General features: G+C 41.2%; 1 protein-coding gene across 2 annotated transcripts in view; it reads left to right on the top strand.

Annotated features, from left to right (window-relative positions):
- Window positions 1-20144, top strand: part of MYO10 (myosin X) — a 268244-nt gene that overhangs the window by 154891 nt on the left and 93209 nt on the right. The window contains exons 7-17 of one of the 2 annotated variants that reach the window (XM_054489918.2): window positions 531-544; window positions 664-748; window positions 1650-1753; window positions 12137-12266; window positions 15134-15252; window positions 16949-17095; window positions 17586-17686; window positions 17797-17863; window positions 18697-18789; window positions 19214-19282; window positions 19780-19862. In XM_054489918.2, the coding sequence (XP_054345893.1) occupies window positions 531-544; window positions 664-748; window positions 1650-1753; window positions 12137-12266; window positions 15134-15252; window positions 16949-17095; window positions 17586-17686; window positions 17797-17863; window positions 18697-18789; window positions 19214-19282; window positions 19780-19862 (1012 nt within the window). Of the gene's footprint in view, window positions 1-530; window positions 545-663; window positions 749-1649; window positions 1754-12136; window positions 12267-15133; window positions 15253-16948; window positions 17096-17585; window positions 17687-17796; window positions 17864-18696; window positions 18790-19213; window positions 19283-19779; window positions 19863-20144 lie in introns of those variants that run through there. The other variant, XM_063664676.1, reaches the window with a different exon arrangement.

Here is a 20144-nt window from a genome sequence, read left to right as displayed (position 1 = left end):
TGCTACTAAAAATACAAAAATTAGCCAGGCGTGGTGGCGTGTGCCTGTAATCCCAGCTACTTGGGAGGCTGAGGCAGGAGAATCGCTTGAACCCAGGGAACAGAGGTTGCTCAGCAGAGCTGAGATCGTGCCACTGCACTCCAGCTTGGGCGATACAGTGAGACACTGTGTTAAAAAAACAAAACAAAACATTATTCTGTGAAATAAAGGACCGTATTTGTTTTATAAATCTCTGATATAATTTCCATAATCTGAAACATTGAATTCATTATTAAACCTCAGGTATTTGTTTGAAATCAACTGTGTCAGTTAGTTCAGTACCTGACAAGGTACCATGTGTCAGGCCTGGAATTGGATTTAGATGAAATAGTCTATACTTTGTTTGCTTGTCTCTTGGCACTGGAAGCTTGTATGTCAAAGGAACAGGGAACTGTAATTATTTGAGCACCAAAGAATAGAAAATGAAAGGCTAGTTGAGCATGGCATAGCTTTGTTTTTTTCCTTGACTTGCCATTGCTTTTCACATGAAGATTTATTAGAAAAAGTAAGTAAACGTGATTTAATCCGCATTTTCTTCCATAATAACAATTTTCAGAAATTATTGGTTTGTGTGAATTAAGCACAGGAAACATCTCTGAATATAAATCTGATTTATCTTCCCAGAACCGAGTAGTAAGGCAAAATCCCGGGGAAAGGAATTATCACATATTTTATGCACTGCTGGCAGGGCTGGAACATGAAGAAAGAGGTGAGTGGGACGACAGCTGGGTAATGTGGACTAACAACTCATTTTCCATTTAAATAGATGTCAGTAAATGAGAAAACATCTGTTTTAATGTTGACATTCCACTGATAGCAATGAAATGTATACTATGCGAACACCAAAAAGATGCTGAATTTACAGTAGGGAGAAATAACAGAGAGAGAAAATTATCAATGGAGAAACCTTGGAATTTTTTTTTTGAGTCTTGGTACATTTTTAATGTAAAGGATGTTTATGGAAAATACATAACATATTACAGCTGGTTTCACTTTTCAACCACCCTGAATAAAGTTAATTTCTAAATATTTGATTTTTGGCCTGGTGCAGTGGCACACACCTGTAATCCCAGTACTTTGGGAGGCCAAGCAGACGGATCACTGGAGATCAGGAGTTCAAGACCAGCCTGGCCAATATAGTGAAACCCCGTCTCTACTAAAAACACAAAAATTAGCCAGGCATGGTGGTTCGTGCCTGTAATTCCAGCTACTCAGGAGGCTGAGGCAGGAGGATCGCTTGAACCCGGGAGGCAGAAGTTGCGGTGAGCTGAGATTATGCCACTGCACTCCAGCCTGGGTGACAGAGCTAGACTCCATTTCATTTAAAAAAAAAAAAAAAACAAAAAAAAAGATTTTTTAAGAGAAAACAATAAAACAGGATCCTCATCAGTTGTTCTTTCAGTAACATTTTTAAAATAATCTCATTTAGTTTCAGTAATTGTTTTCGATTTTCCCTAGATGATAACTAAGAGGGAACTTTATTATCTTTATGGGAGACTGTTAGGAGCAGAGAATTATATATATATACTTTAAAAAGTCAGAGTGAAAACTCTGAATTTCGTCTTGTCCTGGACAACTGTGACATTATGTTTTTCTTTGTCTTTTTGTAGAAGAATTTTATTTATCTACGCCGGAAAACTACCACTACTTGAATCAGTCTGGATGTGTAGAAGATAAGACAATCAGTGACCAGGAATCCTTTAGGGAAGTTATTGTAAGTTACTTTTAAATGTTTTCCCTATTAAGATATCAGATACCCTATTAAGAGTGACAGATTTCATTTTCTGTTTCAAAACATTTTTTTAAATAGAAATAGAAGTAATTCCATTTGGACCAGTGGGTGAGAATAGGTATTTCCTTCTTGTTCCAAGGTCATGAACTTGTTCCAAGTTCTAGGCTGAAAGGGATTTGAGGACTTTTCTTTCCTTAGATGATGAGTGAGTGAGTGTGTCATTCAGGGCAGATGGGCGGTTTACTTGGGACAGTGTGTTCAGAAAGTGTACCTTCCACCCCCAAAAAACCCCCCAAATCATGGGCTTCACTCTGGAACCAGCAGATCCTCCATTTTGGGGCTTACAAGTAAGATTTCTTTGAAAAACAGATTCTATGGCTAAAAACAAATCTGCCAGCCATTGGCCCAGGTGACTGTTGTTGCAGAATTTTGCTCCTTTGTTCAGCTAAAACCTGGGGTCTTGTCACATGATCAGGAAAACTTAGGCACACGGACACGTTGAAGGGTGAGTAGAGCAGGGTTTTATTGGGTGAAAGGAAAATGGCAAGGCGCAGTGGCTCATGCCTATAATCCCAGCACTTTGGGAGGCCAAGGTGGGCGGATCACGAGGTCAGGAGATCGAGACCATCCTGGCTAACACGGTGAAACCCCGTCTCTACTAAAAATACAAAAAATTAGCCGGGCGTGGTGGCGGGCACCTGTAGTCCCAGCTACTCGGGAGGCTGAGGCAGGAGAATGGCGTGAACCCGGGAGGCGGAGCTTGCAGTGAGCCGAGATCGTGCAACTGCACTCCAGCCTGGGAGACAGCGAGACTCCGTCTCAAAAACAAAACAAAACAAAACAAAAAAAACAAAAAAAAACTCTCAGCAAAGCGAGAGGGGTTCCTGCTAACAGGCCCCCACCTCACATATTGATTTCCAGGTCACTACAGGAGCAGAAGAGAGCAGGCTTCTCTTCCCAAAGGAAGAATTCCCCGTGGCCCCACCCACTTCCCCCAGTGCACACGTCAGGCTCCAGTCCACTGTGGGATGCCCAGACAATCCCTGGGCAGGTTCCCTCATCGACCCAAAAGCATCTGATGTAAACATTCTTGGGACGCTTGGAGATTCTCCAGGGACCCCATTTTATCTGCCGAAGCATTTGGCTGTCTCACTATTAAGGTATCATCCAGCCCTCGTGGCTTGTGATAGCCATTTCTGGTTGCGAGAGCATTAGTCATCCTGTCTCTGTGTTGTGGCATGCCACGGTCTCTTGCAAGGGCTTTGTTACAAGGTATCTGCATTTAAGATAGCCCAGTCATCGAACATTGGGAACAGCCCCACCCAATCGAGCCTGGCCAGGAGATTTCATCACTGTGATCTTAAGTTCTTTCCTAGAGCCCTTATTAGAACAGTTAGATGCAGCCGGGCACGGTGGCTCATGCCTGTAATCCCAGCACTTTGGGAGGCCGAGGCAGGCGGATCACGATGTCAGGAGTTCGAGACCAGCCTGGCCAACATAGTGAAACCTCGTCTCTACTAAAAATACAAAAAAATTAGCTGGTTGTGGTGGCGGGCGACTGCAGTCCCAGCTACTTAGGAGCCTGAGGCAGGAGAATCGCTTGAACCTGGGAGGCAGAGGTTGCAGTGAGCCGAGATCATGCCTTTGCACTCCAGCCCAGTGACAATGCAAGACTCCGTCTCAAAAAAAAAAAAAAAAAAAGAATACTTAGATGCGCAGTGCACCTGAGGTCGAGTCATTATCATTATCATTCTAATCATCACAAATGCAGCTGACATTTAGCGAGCACTTACTGTTATGAACTTTACATGGAGTTTACTTTGCAATCACTCTCATCAGCCCTCTGATGGTAGGAAGTATGGTTGTCTCCATTCTGAGACTCAGGGACATTAGTGACCAGCCTAACCTTACCCAGTACCTGGTGCAGCCCGTATCCATACACAGTCTAACTCTGGATCCCACACACTAAACCGCGAGGCAGGTAATACCTGGTTTCAGTGCACCTCAGATTCGTCCTCCTAGGCTGCTGCTGGAAGACTAGCAGCTCTTCATTCGGTATTCCCTTTCATTGTCATAGATTATTTGTTAGAACTGTCTGTGGAATGAAATAAAAATATTTTTAACAAATGGATATAAATCATGCATCATTTCTCTATGGCTAACATATGTCTCAAGTTGAAAATGAAATTCCAAACAGACTAGGCTATAATACATGATTGTTTTCCACTCTGCCTCCCTTTTAAAGATGTCACAACCTGCCATTTATAATGCAGAGCGGTTTCTCGCTCCATCTCTCTTATCTTCTAAACTGTTAACAAAAACCCTCCTGCAGACAGCACCTTTTGGCATCTGCCTGTGGAGGTGTGGGATTTGGCCTTGCACGTTGGGTTTTATGCAGTGTTTTTCTAAGTATTTTAATTATCTTTTCCAATTTTATATTGGCCCTTTAGACCTCTCACTACTCAAACCTTCCATCACAGTTCATTTATTACTGTCTGCTGAAAAGATGCTGTGTTAGAATAAATTCTCATTCTCGTTTTTGAGGAGCAGGGCGAAAAAAAAAAAGACTTGTCTCTGGCTTTTTTCCTATTTTGTTTATTTCTTGTTTCTTTCTTGAAGTAAAGAACAATAATTTGTGATAAAAGAATGCAGACAAGACGCCTGATTATCCACATGGCAGTGTCACTGTAGGTCCCATCACCTGCGAGCTTGCTTGCTGGCCGCTAGGGAGCACTTGGCAGTGGCAGCTCCCTTGTCCTGGGAAGGCCCTGAGAAATCAGATACTCCCGTGGTACTCTGTGTTCTCTCGGGACATCATTTTCCACTTCAGAACTGTCTGTTCTTTTTGTCAGCTACAAGTAAACTTTTGGAACTTGGCTTCCCTTCAGTGATTGCTAGCTTTTATTGCTACTTTGAAATAATAGGTTTTGGCATTTGAAATTTGATTTTATGACAAAAGGATATGTCAATCATCTAGAAAGGAAGAGAAATTTATACATGAAATTGACATAATGAGCATACCTAACAAATTTATTCTAGTTAATACATTCTACTTATAAAAGATATTTATAGATCCTTAAATATCTAATTTGCAATTACTTTTTAGTGTTAGTCTAGCAGGTGTACCAATGAAAACTTAGCTGATGTTTATTAACATCACAAACATGACATTTTTGCTATAATAATAGCAAAATTTAACCTATTACTCTTTAAACTTGTACTGGAAATTCTAAGCAGTGTAGCAAAAAAAAAAAAAAAGAAAAAGAAAGAAGTGTAGCTTTTGGGAAAGAGGGAGGAAAATATATTCCTTTCTATATACAATAAGATTTTCTCCTCCCAAACCTATGAGAATCAAGAATTGGGGGATAGGCGGGGTGTACGGTGGCTCACACCTGTAATCTCAGCACTTTGGGAGGCTGAGGTGGGCAGATCACTTGAGCACAGGAGTTCAAGACCAGCCTGCGCAACATGGCAAAAACCCGTCTCTACAAAAAAATACAAGAATTAGCCGGGTGTAGTGGCACACACGTGTAATCCCAGCTACTTGGGAGACTGAGGTGGGAGGATGGCTTGAGTCTGGGAGATGGAGGTTACAGTGAGCCGAGATTACGTCACTGCACTCCAGCCTGGGTGACAGGGCCAGACCCCATCTCAAAAATAAAAAATAAGAAAAAGAATTGGGTCATGCCTATCATTCTAGCACTTTGGGAGGCATATGGATCACGAGGTCTGGAGTTCAAGACCAGCCTGGCCAACATAGTGAAACCCCGTCTCTACTAAAAATACAAAAAACTAGCTGGGCATGGTGGCACGTGCCTGTAGTCCCAGCTGCTCGGGAGACTGAGGCAGGAGAATCGCTTGAACCCGGGAGGTAGAGGTTGCAGTGAGCTGAGATCGTGCCACTGCACTCCAGGCTGGGCGACAGAGCAAGACTGCATCTTGAGAAAACAAACAAACAAACAAAATTGTCCAGGCATTGTGGCGTACCTATAGTCCTAGCTACCTTGGAGGTGTGAGGATTACCTGAGCCCAGGGAGTTCGAGGCTGTAGTGAGCCATGATCATGCCATTGCACTCCAGGCTGGATGACAGAGTAAGACCCTGTCTCAAAACAAAAAACATGATTCTTTTTATCAACTTTTTATCAACTTTAATGTTAGTGTATTACTTTTAAAACATGATTCTTTTTATCAACTTTAATGTTAGTGTATTCTGGCAATAGGACCTTTTAAGAATTTTGCTTATTTCATTGAGAATTTGCCTTAATGTATTTTTAAAATTTATCATTGGTCACAATAAACATTAATATAAAAAAGTACCTATGAGGTATTCTGAACAGTTTTAGGAGAGTCTTGGTTTTTCCTGGGGCAGAGGCAATGAACCTATGCTAAATTTCATAGGCGTTTCTTATACAGCCCTTCAAATTGCCCCTTAAAGTGTTAGGTCAGGATGAAAAGCTATTTCAAGTCAGTAGTAACAACTAGTTTATTTTATTGCTTGCATTTGGCCCGAAATGTGTATGAAGTAACAGGAGTCTTTGCTGAGTGATCATCTGGTTATTCTTTTACTCTACAAATACTGAATGTTTACAGTGTGCCTGGCACTGATCAGGGCTGGGGTTTCCTGACTGCATGGACCTTCCTGGGTATATCCATGGGGTTTGAATGGTGTGTGACCTCGTGTATGCATGCGTGAATTCATTTGTCATGAGTCAGATTTTATTAAAATTTAAAGGACCAACTTTTTACTTTCATGTTGTGAAACTTGGAAACGTCAGTCTCTTTCAGTGTTGGAAAACTTGGGTGGTCAGCCAATTTTATATTATAAAGTATTTTTAAAATAATATAATATTACTTAATAAAACATAACATTGGCCAGGCACGGTGGCTCACGCCTGTAATCCCAGCACTTTGGGAGGCTGAGGCAGGCGGATCACGAGGTCAGGAGATTGAGGCCATCCTGGCTAACACGGTGAAACCCCGTCTCTACTAAAAATACACACAATTAGCCGGGTGTGGTGGTGGGCACCTGTAGTCCCAGCTACTTGGGAGCCTGAGGCAGGAGAATGGCGTGAACCCAGGAGGCAGAGATTGCATTGAGCTGAGATCGCGCCGCTGCACTCCAGCCTGGGCAACAGAGCGAGACTCCGTCTCAAAAAAATAAATTAAAATAAATAAATAAATAAATAACATTATGTAATAAATTATTACTGAGTTACTTACTTGTAATTTACTGTGCCCGAAATAGCCTCCCCTGTCACCCTTTTCAGACATACCATTTGTTGACTTCTTCTGAGATTCTTCGGAGTTACCTTCTCTGAGGGTGACACTCCTCCCTTTGTTTCCAGTGTGACAAGCTGAGCTCCTTTTGTGCTTGATGATTGGGACTCTGCCGCGTATTTGCCACCATCCCCCAACACACATTCACATTCACAAGCATCTGTTTTTTATGTGCTGAATCAGACTGAAAATTTCCCATGGTTTTTTCAGTCTTGAGGCCTAGTGTTGAAATACTAATTATAATAAGCCGTAAAGTGGCTACTCTTGTCAAAGGGGTGGATATTGCTTATTAACAAAGATTGTAAATAGGGGAGTAAGAAACAATAAATAGAGACTCTTGCTGGAGTTTTAGCATACATGTCTGCATTGGCAAGAACTGGTTTTAGACATTAAATTATTCCATATTATGATTAATGCAGTTGCCGCTTATCACAACACTACTAACTACTTACTGAATCACTTAGAGTTAGACTTGAAAGCAAAGAAGTCCACAAATTTATTAATACAGTAAGCACATTTATTTTGTTCGTTTGCTGAAATATCTTCTTATACAACCTTTGTATTTTTTTTAGAACTTAACCAGGAATTTTTATTTATGGGATATGTGTCAATATTTTTTATTTGGCAGTTGGAAATTTTCTACTGCTTATTTAACTTTTTTTTTTTTTTTGAGACAAGGTCTCACTCTGTTGCCCAGGCTGGAGCGCAGTGATGTGATAATGCTCACTGCACCCTTGAACTCCTGGGATCAGGTGATCCTCCTGCCCCAGCCTCCCAAGTAGCTGGGAGTACAGGTGTATGCCAGCACACTAGGCTAATTTTTAATTTTTTTTAGAAATGGAGTTCTTGCTATGTTGCCAGGCTAAAAAATGATTATATATTAGTTATGAATATATCTTGTTATATTAAAGAAAACTTTAATCATAGGGAAAAATTTAACTTTTGCACAATGTAGGTGCATTATAATTATTTTGCTGATATCTGATATGGTCTTTAACACAATTTAAAAAGTCTTGAGAATAACAAATTATTTGTATTTCTTAACCGTATTTCTTTGCTTTTACCTTTTAGAAGAAATCACTGATAAATATCTTTAAATTTGAATAATTATTTTCTTATAGGCTTTTTTAAATTGATAAGCACTTGGCAAATAGTTCTTATTCTTTGTTTCTGTTTGTGTGCATGAAATGATAGCCTTCCCACCTTCAAGTAATTTATGGTATTTTAATTTTTATAATCAACTTTATTGAGATATAATGAACACATAAATACGTCCATTTAAATTATACATTTCAGTGAATTTTGAATTTACACACCCATTTGTCCACAACTGTGATCAAGATAAAAGGGAATCGTCTGCCCCAAAAGTTTCTCTGTGCCCCTTCCGAGGCAATCCCAGCCCCCCACAGCTGGCCCTAGGAAACTACTGATCTAATTTAGTCCCTCTAGTATACAGTTATCTTCTTTAGAGTTCCATGTAACTGAAATACGTGCTATGTAGTCTCCTGTATCCAGCTTCCTCCAGCCATCCATGTGGCACTTATCACTAGTCACTGCTTTTTTTGGTATTCCGTTGAATAGACAGCAGTTTGTTTATCCATTCACCCATTGATTGTCTCATTTTTTTTGTAAAAATATTTATTGCCAGCAACATTAAAAAACATGATAGAATAGAATGTTCATGAGCTTGCCAGCACTGTTAACTCACAGTTAAGCCTTAACAGTAACTATTGGAACTAGTTTCAAATTTGTAAATTTTCTTCCCAGCCTGCATTTTAAAAATAATATAGGTACAAAATAGCTCTTGCTTTTTTACAAAAAGCTACCGTAAATATAACTGTGCTTCTATATCATGTGCGTAATTTTCTTTAAAAAGTATACAATAGTCTGGGCGCCGTGGCTCGTGCCTATAATCCCAGCACTTTGGGAGGCCAAGGCGGGTGGATCACCTGAGGTTCGAGACCAGCCTGACCAACATGGAGAACCCTTGTCTCTACTAAATATACAAAATTAGCCAGGTGTGGTGGTGCATGCCTATAATCCCAGCTACTCGGGAGGCTGAGGCAGGAGAATCACTTGAACCCGGAAGGCGGAGGTTGTGGTGAGCCGAGATCATGCCACTGCACTCCAGCCTGGGCGACAAGAGTGAAACTCCATCTCAAAAAAAAAAAAGTAAGCAATACTTATATAACTTACTATATTTGACTTGTCTAATTGTAGAATAATTAGAATTATTTTTTCTCTGAAAGTGTTATTAAGGTAACACTGTAGTGAATGTTTTCTAAAGGTTTTTTTTCTGTTCTTGAAATTTTCCTTGAAACAAATTTCCAGCATTGAAATTATTGGAGATTATATACATTTCTTTTTTTTGTCTTTATAAAGTAACAGAGTTGGGTCAACAATAATAATAATAATAATAATAATAAGTTCCTGGCCGGGCACAGTGGCTCATGCCTGTAATCCCAGCACTTTGGGAGACCTAGGTGGGCAGATTGCTTGAGTGCAGGAGTTTGAGACTGGCTTGGGCAGCACTGCGAAACCCCATCTCTCCTAAAAATACAAAAATTTAGCCAGGTGTGTTGGTGTGCACCTGTTGTCTCAGCTACTCAGGAGGCTGAGGTGGGAGAATCACCTGAGCCTGGGAAGTCGAGGCTGCAGTGAGCCTTGATCACACCACTGTCTGCCAGCGCAGGTGATGGGAGTGAGACCCTGTATCAAAATAATAATAATAATAATAATAATAATAAATCATAATAGTAAGTTCCTAGATTTGGGTCAGTTGGGCCGGACTTTGAATTTTGGTTGTGAGACCCTGAAAAAGTTATTTTTCTGCTCTGAACCTTTGTTGTTGGTTTTTCTCTCAGATATGAAAATTCTAACATCATATACATATTATATACCTAGGACAATTCTGTCAGATAATCATGTTGTTTTCCAAAAAGATTATGCTAATTTATAGTACTAACAACCATTGTATAAATGTCTCTTTTCTACTAATCTTTATCATTCTGAAATTTTTTGCTAATTTGACAGAACTGATCTCATATTTACCTTAATTTGTACATGTTTGATTTCTAGGAAGGAAAAAAACAGTACTCTGGGTTTGCATTTCTCCCTATTTTTATCACTCGCGTATATGTCAGTGGATCTTTTAATTCTTTCCCTCTCCATTGTTTGCCTTTTTTTCCTGCCATTATTGCTTTTTCTTTATAAAGAAATTAATCTTGGCCTGGCATGGTGGTTCACACCTGTAATCCTGGCACTTTGGGAAGCCAAGGTGGGCAGATCACTTGAGGTTGGGAGTTGGAGACCAGCCTGACCAACATGGAGAAACCTCGTATCTACTAAAAATACAAAATTAGCCAGGCGTGGTGGGGCACGCCTGTAATCCCAGCTACTTAGGAGGCTAAAGCAGGAGAGTCGCTTGAACCTGGGAGGCACAGGGTGCAGTGAGCCGAGATCGTGCCACTGCACCCCAGGCTGGGCAAAACAGCGAAACTCCGTCTCAAAAAAAAAAAGGAAAGAAATTGAACTTTTCGTAGTGTTAAATCTCCAGTTGTTTCCTTTTGCTTCAGAGCAGTGCGTGGTTTCCTTCTTCCCACTTGCCTATGGTCCTTGTGTGAGTCCAAATTCTTTTTGTAGGTCATTTTCATCGATTTTGCCAACAAGTCTGCCCCCAGGTTTGTGTGTATGTGTCTGGTTTTCTTTTCTTTTTTAATAGCTTTTTTTGGTCACAAGAATGCAGCTACTTGGTCACAATAGAAAATTAGCAAATCTTAGATATGATTCAGAAAACACCTGGCTTCAGTTGTTTAGATACTTGTAGTTGGTAACAGATTCCTGTAAGTGCCTGTTTATTTTTGTTTTTCCTCAAACAGTATTATGTTAACTTCCACTTAGCATCCTCAGGCCAAGATAAGACCATAAAAAATCCTTTGTAGAAATTAAAAATAGAGATGTGATGAGTGCCTAAGGAAGACAGGTCCAGATCTATTTAGATTTTCCATCAGCATTTATTTAATTTTTTTTTTTTTTTTTTTTTTTTTTAAGAGACAGGGTCTTAACTGTGTCACCTAGGCTCCCAGGCTGGAGCACACATGCGATCATAGCTCACTGTAACCTTGAACTCCTGGGTTCATGCAATACTCCTGCCTCAGCCAAGCCAGGAGCTGGGACTGCAGGTGTGCACCAACACACCTGGCTAATTTTTTAAAATTCTTGGCTTGGCGTGGTGGCTCACGCCTGTAATCCCAGCACTTTGGAAGGCCAAGCGGGGAGGATTGCTTGAGGCCAGGAGTTTGAGACCAGCCCGGCCAACATAGTGAGACACCCCCATCTCTACAAACAAAACAAAAAAACACCCCCTCTCCAAATACTCCCTCTCCACATTTTTACATCTAAAGAAAATAATGAATTTTTCATTATGCTCTGATAGCTGTACAGAAAACTATTTCTTTATTGTTGTCATGACCGTGACTCCCTGAGGTAATTCTTTTGTAGCATATATAGAAGGCTTGTATGTAGGGCAGACACTATGTTTATTTCATTGATTATCTCTGAGTATGCTATCGTTCTTTATGTTCCTCCTTTTATGTGTACTGTGTAAAGTCCTCATCGTTTTAAAAGTGAGTTGTTATGGGCCGGGCACGGTGGCTCACTCCTGTAATCCCAGAACTTTGGAAGGCCAAGGTTGGTGGATCACTTGAGGTCAGGAGTTCAAGACCAGCCTGGCCAACATGGTGAAACCCAGTCTCTACTAAAAATGCAAAAAAAAAAAAAAAAAAAAATTAGCTAGGCATGGTGGCACACATCTGTAATCCCAGCTACTTGGGAGGCTGAGGCACGAGAATCGCTTGAACCCAGGAGGCGGAGGTTGCAGTCAGCCAAGATCGTGCCACTGCACTCCAGCCTGGGTGACAGAGAGAGACTCTGTCTCAAAACAAAAAAACAAGTGAGTGGTTATGCATCTATTTTTTGTTTCCTTGCCTTTTCAATAACACCTAGTAATTTTATATTATCAGGGATATTCTACATTTTCTTCAGTGTGAAACAACAACGTAAAACTAAATACATTTATTTTCTTCTAGACGGCAATGGACGTGATGCAGTTCAGCAAGGAGGAAGTTCGGGAAGTGTCGAGGCTCCTTGCTGGTATACTGCATCTTGGGAACATAGAATTTATCACCGCTGGTGGGGCGCAGGTTTCCTTCAAAACAGGTAAGATTATGCCTGCCTGCCCTCCTCGCTCCCTTTGTTCCCCATAGGAAACTTAAACCTAAATTATTGACTGTCTAGCCTTTTAGAGAGAAAATTCTGGCCAGGTGCGGTGGCTCTTGCCTGTAACCCCAGCACTTTGGGAGGTGGAGGCGGGCAGATTGCTTGAGCCCAGGAGTTCGAGACCAGCCTGGGCAATGTGGCCAAACCCCATCTCTACTAAAAATACAAAAATTAGCCAGGCATGATGGTGTGCTCCTGTAGTCCCAGCTGCTTGGGAGGCTGAGGTGGGAGGATCACCTGAGCCTCTGCGGGTCGAAGCTGCAATGAGCTGAGATGATGCCACTACACTCCAGTCTGGGCAACAGAGTGAGATCTTGTCTCACAAAAAAAAAAAAAAAAAAAAAAAGCAAAAAGAAAACGAAAAGAAAAGAGAAAATATTCTGACTCCTTGAATAGAGAGCTACAGAATGTTAGTTGTATCAGATATGAAGCATCGGTTGGGAAAGGTTCAGAGTGTTTGAAAAGTTACTAGTCAATTGGGATAGCGGCCGTGTTCTGTTTTTAAAAAGAAGGAAAATGAGTCAAGTACGTGGAAATACGAGCAACCGGGAGTCGACATAGGAAAGTGTTGGGAGTCAGGTGGCATAGTCCTGTTGAGTGCCAGCTTAGTAGAATGGTTAAGACCCTTTGTTTTGCAAGCCAGTATGCTGGGTTCATAGCCCTCCCCTGCTTCATACTGTTTTCTGTGTTATTTATCCCCTGAACACTCGTGACTTCTCACCTGTACAGTGTCTCAGAGATTTGCTGTCAAGATAAAATGAGTTGACATATAGCTATGTCAGTTGTCATTTTGCTTGAGTGATTTATGTATTAATTTTTAAAACTTTTCGGATGGAAGTGATAGATGAGGTCATGGAAGCTGGAAATTGGATGAGTTCAAGTTCATAGTGGTTCTAGAGGAGACAGAACTGTAGGCCAGTAATTCTCAAGTGTCTGGTTCTACCCAGCACCTCTTAATATTCTCAAAAATCATAGAACCCCAGAGAGTTTTTGTTTATGTGGGTTGTATCTGTTGATGTTTACCACATTAAAAGTTAAAACTTTTTGGCTGGGCACAGTGGCCCATGCCTGTAATCCTAGCACTTTGGGAGGATGAGGCAGATGGATCACTTGAGGTCAGGAGTTCAAGACCAACCCGGCCAACATGGTGAAACCCTGTCTCTACTAAAAATAGAAAATTAGCCAGGCGTGGTGGTGTGCGCCTGTAATTCCAGCTACTTGGGAGACTGAGGCACGAGAATCTCTTGAACCCAGGAGGTGGAGGTTGCAGTGAGCCAAGATCATGCCAGTGCACTATAGCCTGGGTGACAAAGTGAGACTGTATCTCAAAAAAAAAGTGAAAACTTCTAATCAAAAATTAAAATGAGATGTTTAAAAAATATTCTTTATTAATTTAAAAAGAACAATAATAAACCCATTGCATACTAAAATAAATGTTCTATTTTTATTTAAAAGACTGTTTTCCAAATCAGAAAACAGGAAGAATAGTCACATTGTCTTATCTTTTTGCAAATTTCTTTAATGTCTGACATATTGAAAGACAGTTGGGGGCTGGGCGCAGTGGCTCATGCCTGTAATCCCAGAACTTTCTTTAGGAGGCCGAGGTAGGTAGATCACGTGAGGTCAGGAGTTTGAGACCAGCCAGGCCGATACGGTGAAACCCATCTCTACTAAAAATACAAAAATTAGCCGGGCTTGGTAGTGAGCATCTGTAATCCTAGCTACTTGGGAAGCTGAGGCAAGAGAATCGCTTGAACCCAAGAGGCGGAGGTTGCAGTGAGCCGAGATCACGCCACTGCACTCCAGTCTGGGAGACAAAGCAAGACTCTATCTCAAAAAAAAAAAAGACAATTAGGTTGTCATATCTCTCTGTCTTCAGTTTGTTGAGGTACCTCATGTGTAGCCTTTGGAATACTCTTCTGTATACTGGTGAGAGAATTAGAGTGAAAAAAGCAGATAACATCTTAGTGTTATTAATCAAAGTAGTAGGCCGGGCACGGTGGCTCATGCCTGTAATCCCAACATTTTGGGAGGCCAAGGCAGGGAGATCACTTGAGGTCAGGAGTTCAAGACCAACCTAGCCAACATGGTGAAACCCTGTCTCTACTAAAAATACTCAGGAGGCTGAGGCAGGAGAATCATTTGAACCCGGGAGGCGGAGACTGCAGTGAGCTGAGATCATGCCACCGTACTCCAGCCTGGGCTACAGAGTGAGACTCCATCTCAAAAAAAAAAAAAAAAAAGAAAGTAGGTGGGCACGGTGGCTCACGCCTGTAATCCCAGCACTTTGGGAGGCCAAGGCGGGTGGATCACGAGGTCAAGAGATCGAGACCATCCTGGCCAACATGGTGAAACCCCATCTCTACTAAATATACAAAAAATTAGCCAGGCGTGGTAATGGGTGCCTGTAGTCCCAGCTGCTCGGGAGGCTGAGGCAGGAGAATGGCGTGAACCCGGGAGGCGGAGCTTGCAGTGAGCCGAGATCACTGCACTCCAGCCTGGGCGATAGAGCGAGACTCCGTCTCAAAAAAAAAAAAAAAAAAAAAAAAAAAAAGGAGTTGCGAATTGCAAACCTCTGACAGGATCTTGGGGACACCCGTAGGATTCTCAGACCACACTTCGTCCAAGCACGAGGCTCTATGCCACTCACCTAGGATTCACTAAGGGAGTGAATAACTTAGCAATAACATGCAATCTCTAAACTCTGCCTGAGAGATTCAGGAGTGTTCTCTGCGTTAAGGTATTGCCAAGCCTGGTTAGCTTCTTGGGGGCGGTGGGTTCATTCACCTTTGTCTTGTTCTCTGCAGCTTTGGGCAGATCTGCAGAGTTACTTGGGCTGGACCCAACACAGCTCACAGATGCTTTGACCCAGAGATCAATGTTCCTCAGGGGAGAAGAGATCCTCACGCCTCTCAATGTTCAGCAGGTACAGACGCTTTGCCATCTGATCTTGCCTTACTAGACATTCCTGGGTTTTCAGATCCATAGGTTTGATTCAAATATGTAATTATAATAACAGTTATATTATATAACTGTAATATATTAATAACTGTTCAAATGACTGGTTCATGATCAAAATAAAGAAGATACCGAAGGATTGGGAATAGACAAAACTATTGAATTGCTGTCTAATTGTCTAAAACAACATCGAATTGTTCTTTAAGAGGATGGGTCGAATGCAGATTGCCTGACTTTGAGCTTGACCCTCCTACTTACTACTGTCTGCTCTTGGGAAATTTAGTCACTATGCCTCAGTTTCCTCCACTATAAGACAAGGATAATTATACCTAATTCATAGGATTCTTATAAGAATAAAAATAACAAATATATGCTGAGCATTTAATGTCTGGTACAGAGTAAGCACTAAATAAACATTACCTGCAACAATAATGTGTTATTATAATGAAAACAATGTAATAATATGTTTTATTTATATTTGCCTCTGCTACTGCCTTGAGCCAATGTATATGTGCTAGCTCTTTGTATTAGGGTTTTCTTAGAGGGACAGAATATGATAGATAGATCGATAGATATAAAGGGGAGTTTATTAAGTATTAACTTACATGATCAGAAGGTCCCACAATAGGCTGTTGTGCAAGCTGAGGAGCAAGGAGAGCCCGTCTGAGTCCTAAAACTGAAGAACTTGGAGTCCGATGTTCTAGGGCAGGAAGCATCCAGCATGGGAGAAAGATGTAGGCTGGGAGGCTGTGCCAGTCTCACCTTTTTGCATTTTTATGCCTGCTTTATTTTCACTGGAAGCTTGTGCCCACCAGATTAAGGATGGATGTGCCTTCCCTAGCCCACTGACTCAGATGTCACCCACACAGACACACCTAGGATTAATACTTTGTATACTTCAATCAAGTTGACACTCAGTATTAACCATCACACTCTTCTAATATGTTTTTAATTGGATAAATAAAAATGCTGACCATATTATGAAGAAAAACTTTGTAAATACAAAGTATAATAGAAAATCAGAAAATTTTTAAAAAGAGCTCACATCTTAATTATTGTTTTAAACCTGATGCCAGGCGCGGTGGCTCACGCCTGTGATCCCAGCACTTTGGGAGGCCGAGGCGGGCGGATCACCTGAGGTCAGGAGTTCAAGACCAGCCTGACCAACATGGAGAAACCCCATCTCTACTAAAAATAGAAAAATTAGCCGGGTATGGTGGCGCATGCCTGTAATCCCAGCTACTCAGGAGGCTGAAGGAGGAGAATCGCTTGAACCTGGGAGGTGGAGGTTGCTGTGAGCTGAGATCACGCCATTGCATTCCAGCCTGGGCGACACAGCTAGACTCTGTCTCAAAAAAAAAAAAAAAAACAAAAACCTGGTAACATTTGTACCTGTATATATGGTTTAGATTCTTTTGTATAACTCAACATAGCAAGTTGAGTTTGGAATCCTGGTATTTAATCTTAACAGAAAGGAAATATGTGAGCTCCAGTTTATCTTTTCATTGAATATCTGTCCTTTCCTAGATGGTATCGATTGACTTCACACTGGAGGGCCAGATGCTATGCTAGTCTTGTGTGTGTCTCTCAAGTGGGGCACGGATGGCCTTGCCTGTCTGGGGTGCCCGGGGTCAGCTGAGTCTGTGCCGCTTCCTCTCCCACAGGCAGTAGACAGCAGGGACTCCCTGGCCATGGCTCTGTATGCGTGCTGCTTTGAGTGGGTTATCAAGAAGATCAACAGCAGGATCAAAGGCAATGAGGACTTCAAGTCTATTGGCATCCTCGACATCTTTGGATTTGAAAACTTTGAGGTAGGCTTCCTAACAGTGCAGCACATGAATTCTCTTCTGTCCATGATTAGCTGCTATTGAACAAATTTCTGTAAGCAAACTCTTTTTTTTTTTTTTTTTGAGACGGAGTCTCACTCTGTCTCCCAGGCTGGAGTGCAGTGGTGTGATCACAGCTCACTGCAACTTCTACCTCCTGGTTCAAGTGATTCTTCCACCTCAGCCTCCCAAGTAGCTGAGATTACAGGTGCCTGCCACCATGGCCAGCTAATTTTTTTTGTATTTTCAGTAAAGAAGGGGTTACACCATGTTGGTCAGGCTGGTCTTGGACTCCCGACCTCAGGTGATCTGCCCACCTCGGCCTTTCAAAGTGCTGGGATTACAGGTGTGAGCCACTGTGCCAGGCAACAAGCATTGATATTTTTCTCTGCAGATCTTTTTTTTGTCTTTTCTTCACCTTTCCATATCATCGTGAGTGCGCTAAAGATACTTATTGAATGCTTTCCCCCCTTAGGTTAATCACTTTGAACAGTTCAATATAAACTATGCAAATGAGAAACTTCAGGAGTACTTCAACAAGCATATTTTTTCTTTAGAACAACTAGAATATAGCCGGTAAGCACTCATAGAATTCCATTTCAATTTTTTTTTTAAAGCAGCAACTAGATTATATAGTTTTGAAGCTATGTTTTCATCTAACTTAGATATTTAAAATCTTTCTACAGGGAAGGATTAGTGTGGGAAGATATTGACTGGATAGACAATGGAGAATGCCTGGACTTGATTGAGAAGGTAATGTATTCTTGAAGACTGGTTACAGTCCCAAGGAGCTGGGCTGATTCATATTTATGGGAACAAAATAACGTGCACGAACATGCACATCAGAGATGTGAATGTTTGGAACACAATGGACCATTTGGAAACATAAATGTAAATGTGCAAGGTTGAATTTAAATACTTGGCTGCTTCAAACCTATTGTCTCATTGAACTCAGTATTTTAGAATCAGCAGTGTGTGAATTGGCTTCCCTTAGATTTTAAGTCAGAAGCAAAGCCTTGCCGGTACCAATATAGATTTGCCAGTTGTAAAAGTTTTATCCACAAAATTGCAACGGGTTCAATTTTTTTTTAAGATTTATATAAGAACTTAATTGGTTTTCTCTATGGTGTGTCATTATGGATTTTCTAATCAAGAAATTACCATGCCTTTTCTTTTAACCACTCATTTGTTAGAGAGTAGAGAAGAGCTCTCAAATAGTTTGGGATGCACACATTCAACTTTTTTTTTTTTCCCCTGAGACGGAGTCTCACTTTGTTGCCCAGGCTGGAGTATAGTGACACAGTCTTGGCTCACTGCAACCTCCGTCTCCCAGGTTCAAGTGATTCTCCTGCCTCAGCCTCCCCAGTAGCTGGGATTACAGGTGTGCGCCACCACGCCCAGTTAATTTTTTTGTATTTTTAGTAGAAACAGGATTTCACTGTTGGCCAGGCTGGTCTCGAACTCCTGACCTCAAATGATCTGCCCGTCTTGGCCTCCCAAAGTGCTGGAATTACAGGCATGAGCTACCCACGCACCCAGCCACATTCAACTTTTAATTCATTTTTTCTTTTTCTTCTTTCTTCTAGAAACTTGGCCTCCTAGCCCTTATCAATGAAGAAAGCCATTTTCCTCAAGCCACAGACAGCACCTTATTGGAGAAGCTACACAGTCAGCATGCGGTATGTCAAAACCTGCAATTCTTCATCACATCGGAGTAACCCACATCTGTGGGTTAGGGTCACAAACCAGACATGTCAGTCCACTGGCCCAACTGTGCCTCCCACATTGAACTTTTATTCTCAAACCAAAGCTGTTCTCCTATTACTAGAACTAAATTGAAATAAGCAAAAGGGTTAGATTTGGGGCTACTTGTCAGAATGCCCAAGCTTATTTAGAGAACATAAAATTGTTAATCTATTATAATGACACAATCGAGAGTTAACATGGTTTTTATAAAGTGCACCATATGCCGTGTCCTGAAATGCAGATCCATGGCAAGTTTGGAAATGATTTTCATTGTCTGTTGTATTTAGTGTTCTCTGGAAGTCAAAGGAAGTCAGTGAGTGAAATAAGGCATTGTATTTTATTTTATTTTTTTTTTAGAATAACCACTTTTATGTGAAGCCCAGAGTTGCAGTTAACAATTTTGGAGTGAAGCACTATGCTGGAGAGGTAACTTTTTGTTAAGATACCTATTGATATTTGCCTGTTCGGTATTCAGAGAAAACAGTAGTTTCAGAAGCCAATCATGAATGTATTGGGCTGGGCATGGTGGCTCACATGAGCCTACAGTCCCAGTACTTTGGGAGGCTGAGGCAGGAGGATCACTTGAGGACAGGAGTTTGAAACCAGCCTGGGCAACATAGATATAAAAAATATCTACAAGATATTTTTTAAAAGGTTAGCCTGGCATGGTGACACATCTGTTGTCCCAGCTGTTCTGGAGGCCGAGGTGGGAGGATTGCTTGGGCATAGGAATTTGGGGCTGCATGAGCTATGATCACGTCACTGCACTTCAGCCTGGGAAATAGAGCAAGACCCTGTCTCTTAAAAAATAAATAAATAAATTTATTGGAATGATTTCTTTTTGTGGCTCTTTCAGGGAAGTTGCTTATGACCTGAAACTATTCTTTCAATAACTTTTCTCCTCTCTTATTTATTAAAACTAGGTGCAATATGATGTCCGAGGTATCTTGGAGAAGAACAGAGATACATTTCGAGATGACCTTCTTAATTTGCTAAGGGAAAGCCGGTATGTCAGTCTTCTCACTGAGAAGTCCTTAGCAAGCAAATGAATATTTGTGCAAATGCTTTTAATTCACAAATATAGAACAAATTGCTGTTATGTAAGAAACTTAGTATTGTTTTTCCCAGGTAATACTTCATCAATGAAATAACTCAAAAGTATAACATAATAATACAAGCAAGGTCGGGCATGGTGGCTCATGCCTGTAATCCCAGCACTTTGGGATGCCTAGGTGGGCAAATCACCTGAGGTCAGGAGTTTGAGACCAGCCTGGCCAACATAGTGAAA

Source organism: Pongo pygmaeus, chromosome 4 (genome assembly GCF_028885625.2).
Source record: "Pongo pygmaeus isolate AG05252 chromosome 4, NHGRI_mPonPyg2-v2.0_pri, whole genome shotgun sequence".
Taxonomy (NCBI): Eukaryota; Metazoa; Chordata; class Mammalia; order Primates; family Hominidae; genus Pongo; species Pongo pygmaeus.
This window is presented reverse-complemented; position numbering and strand designations above follow the sequence as displayed.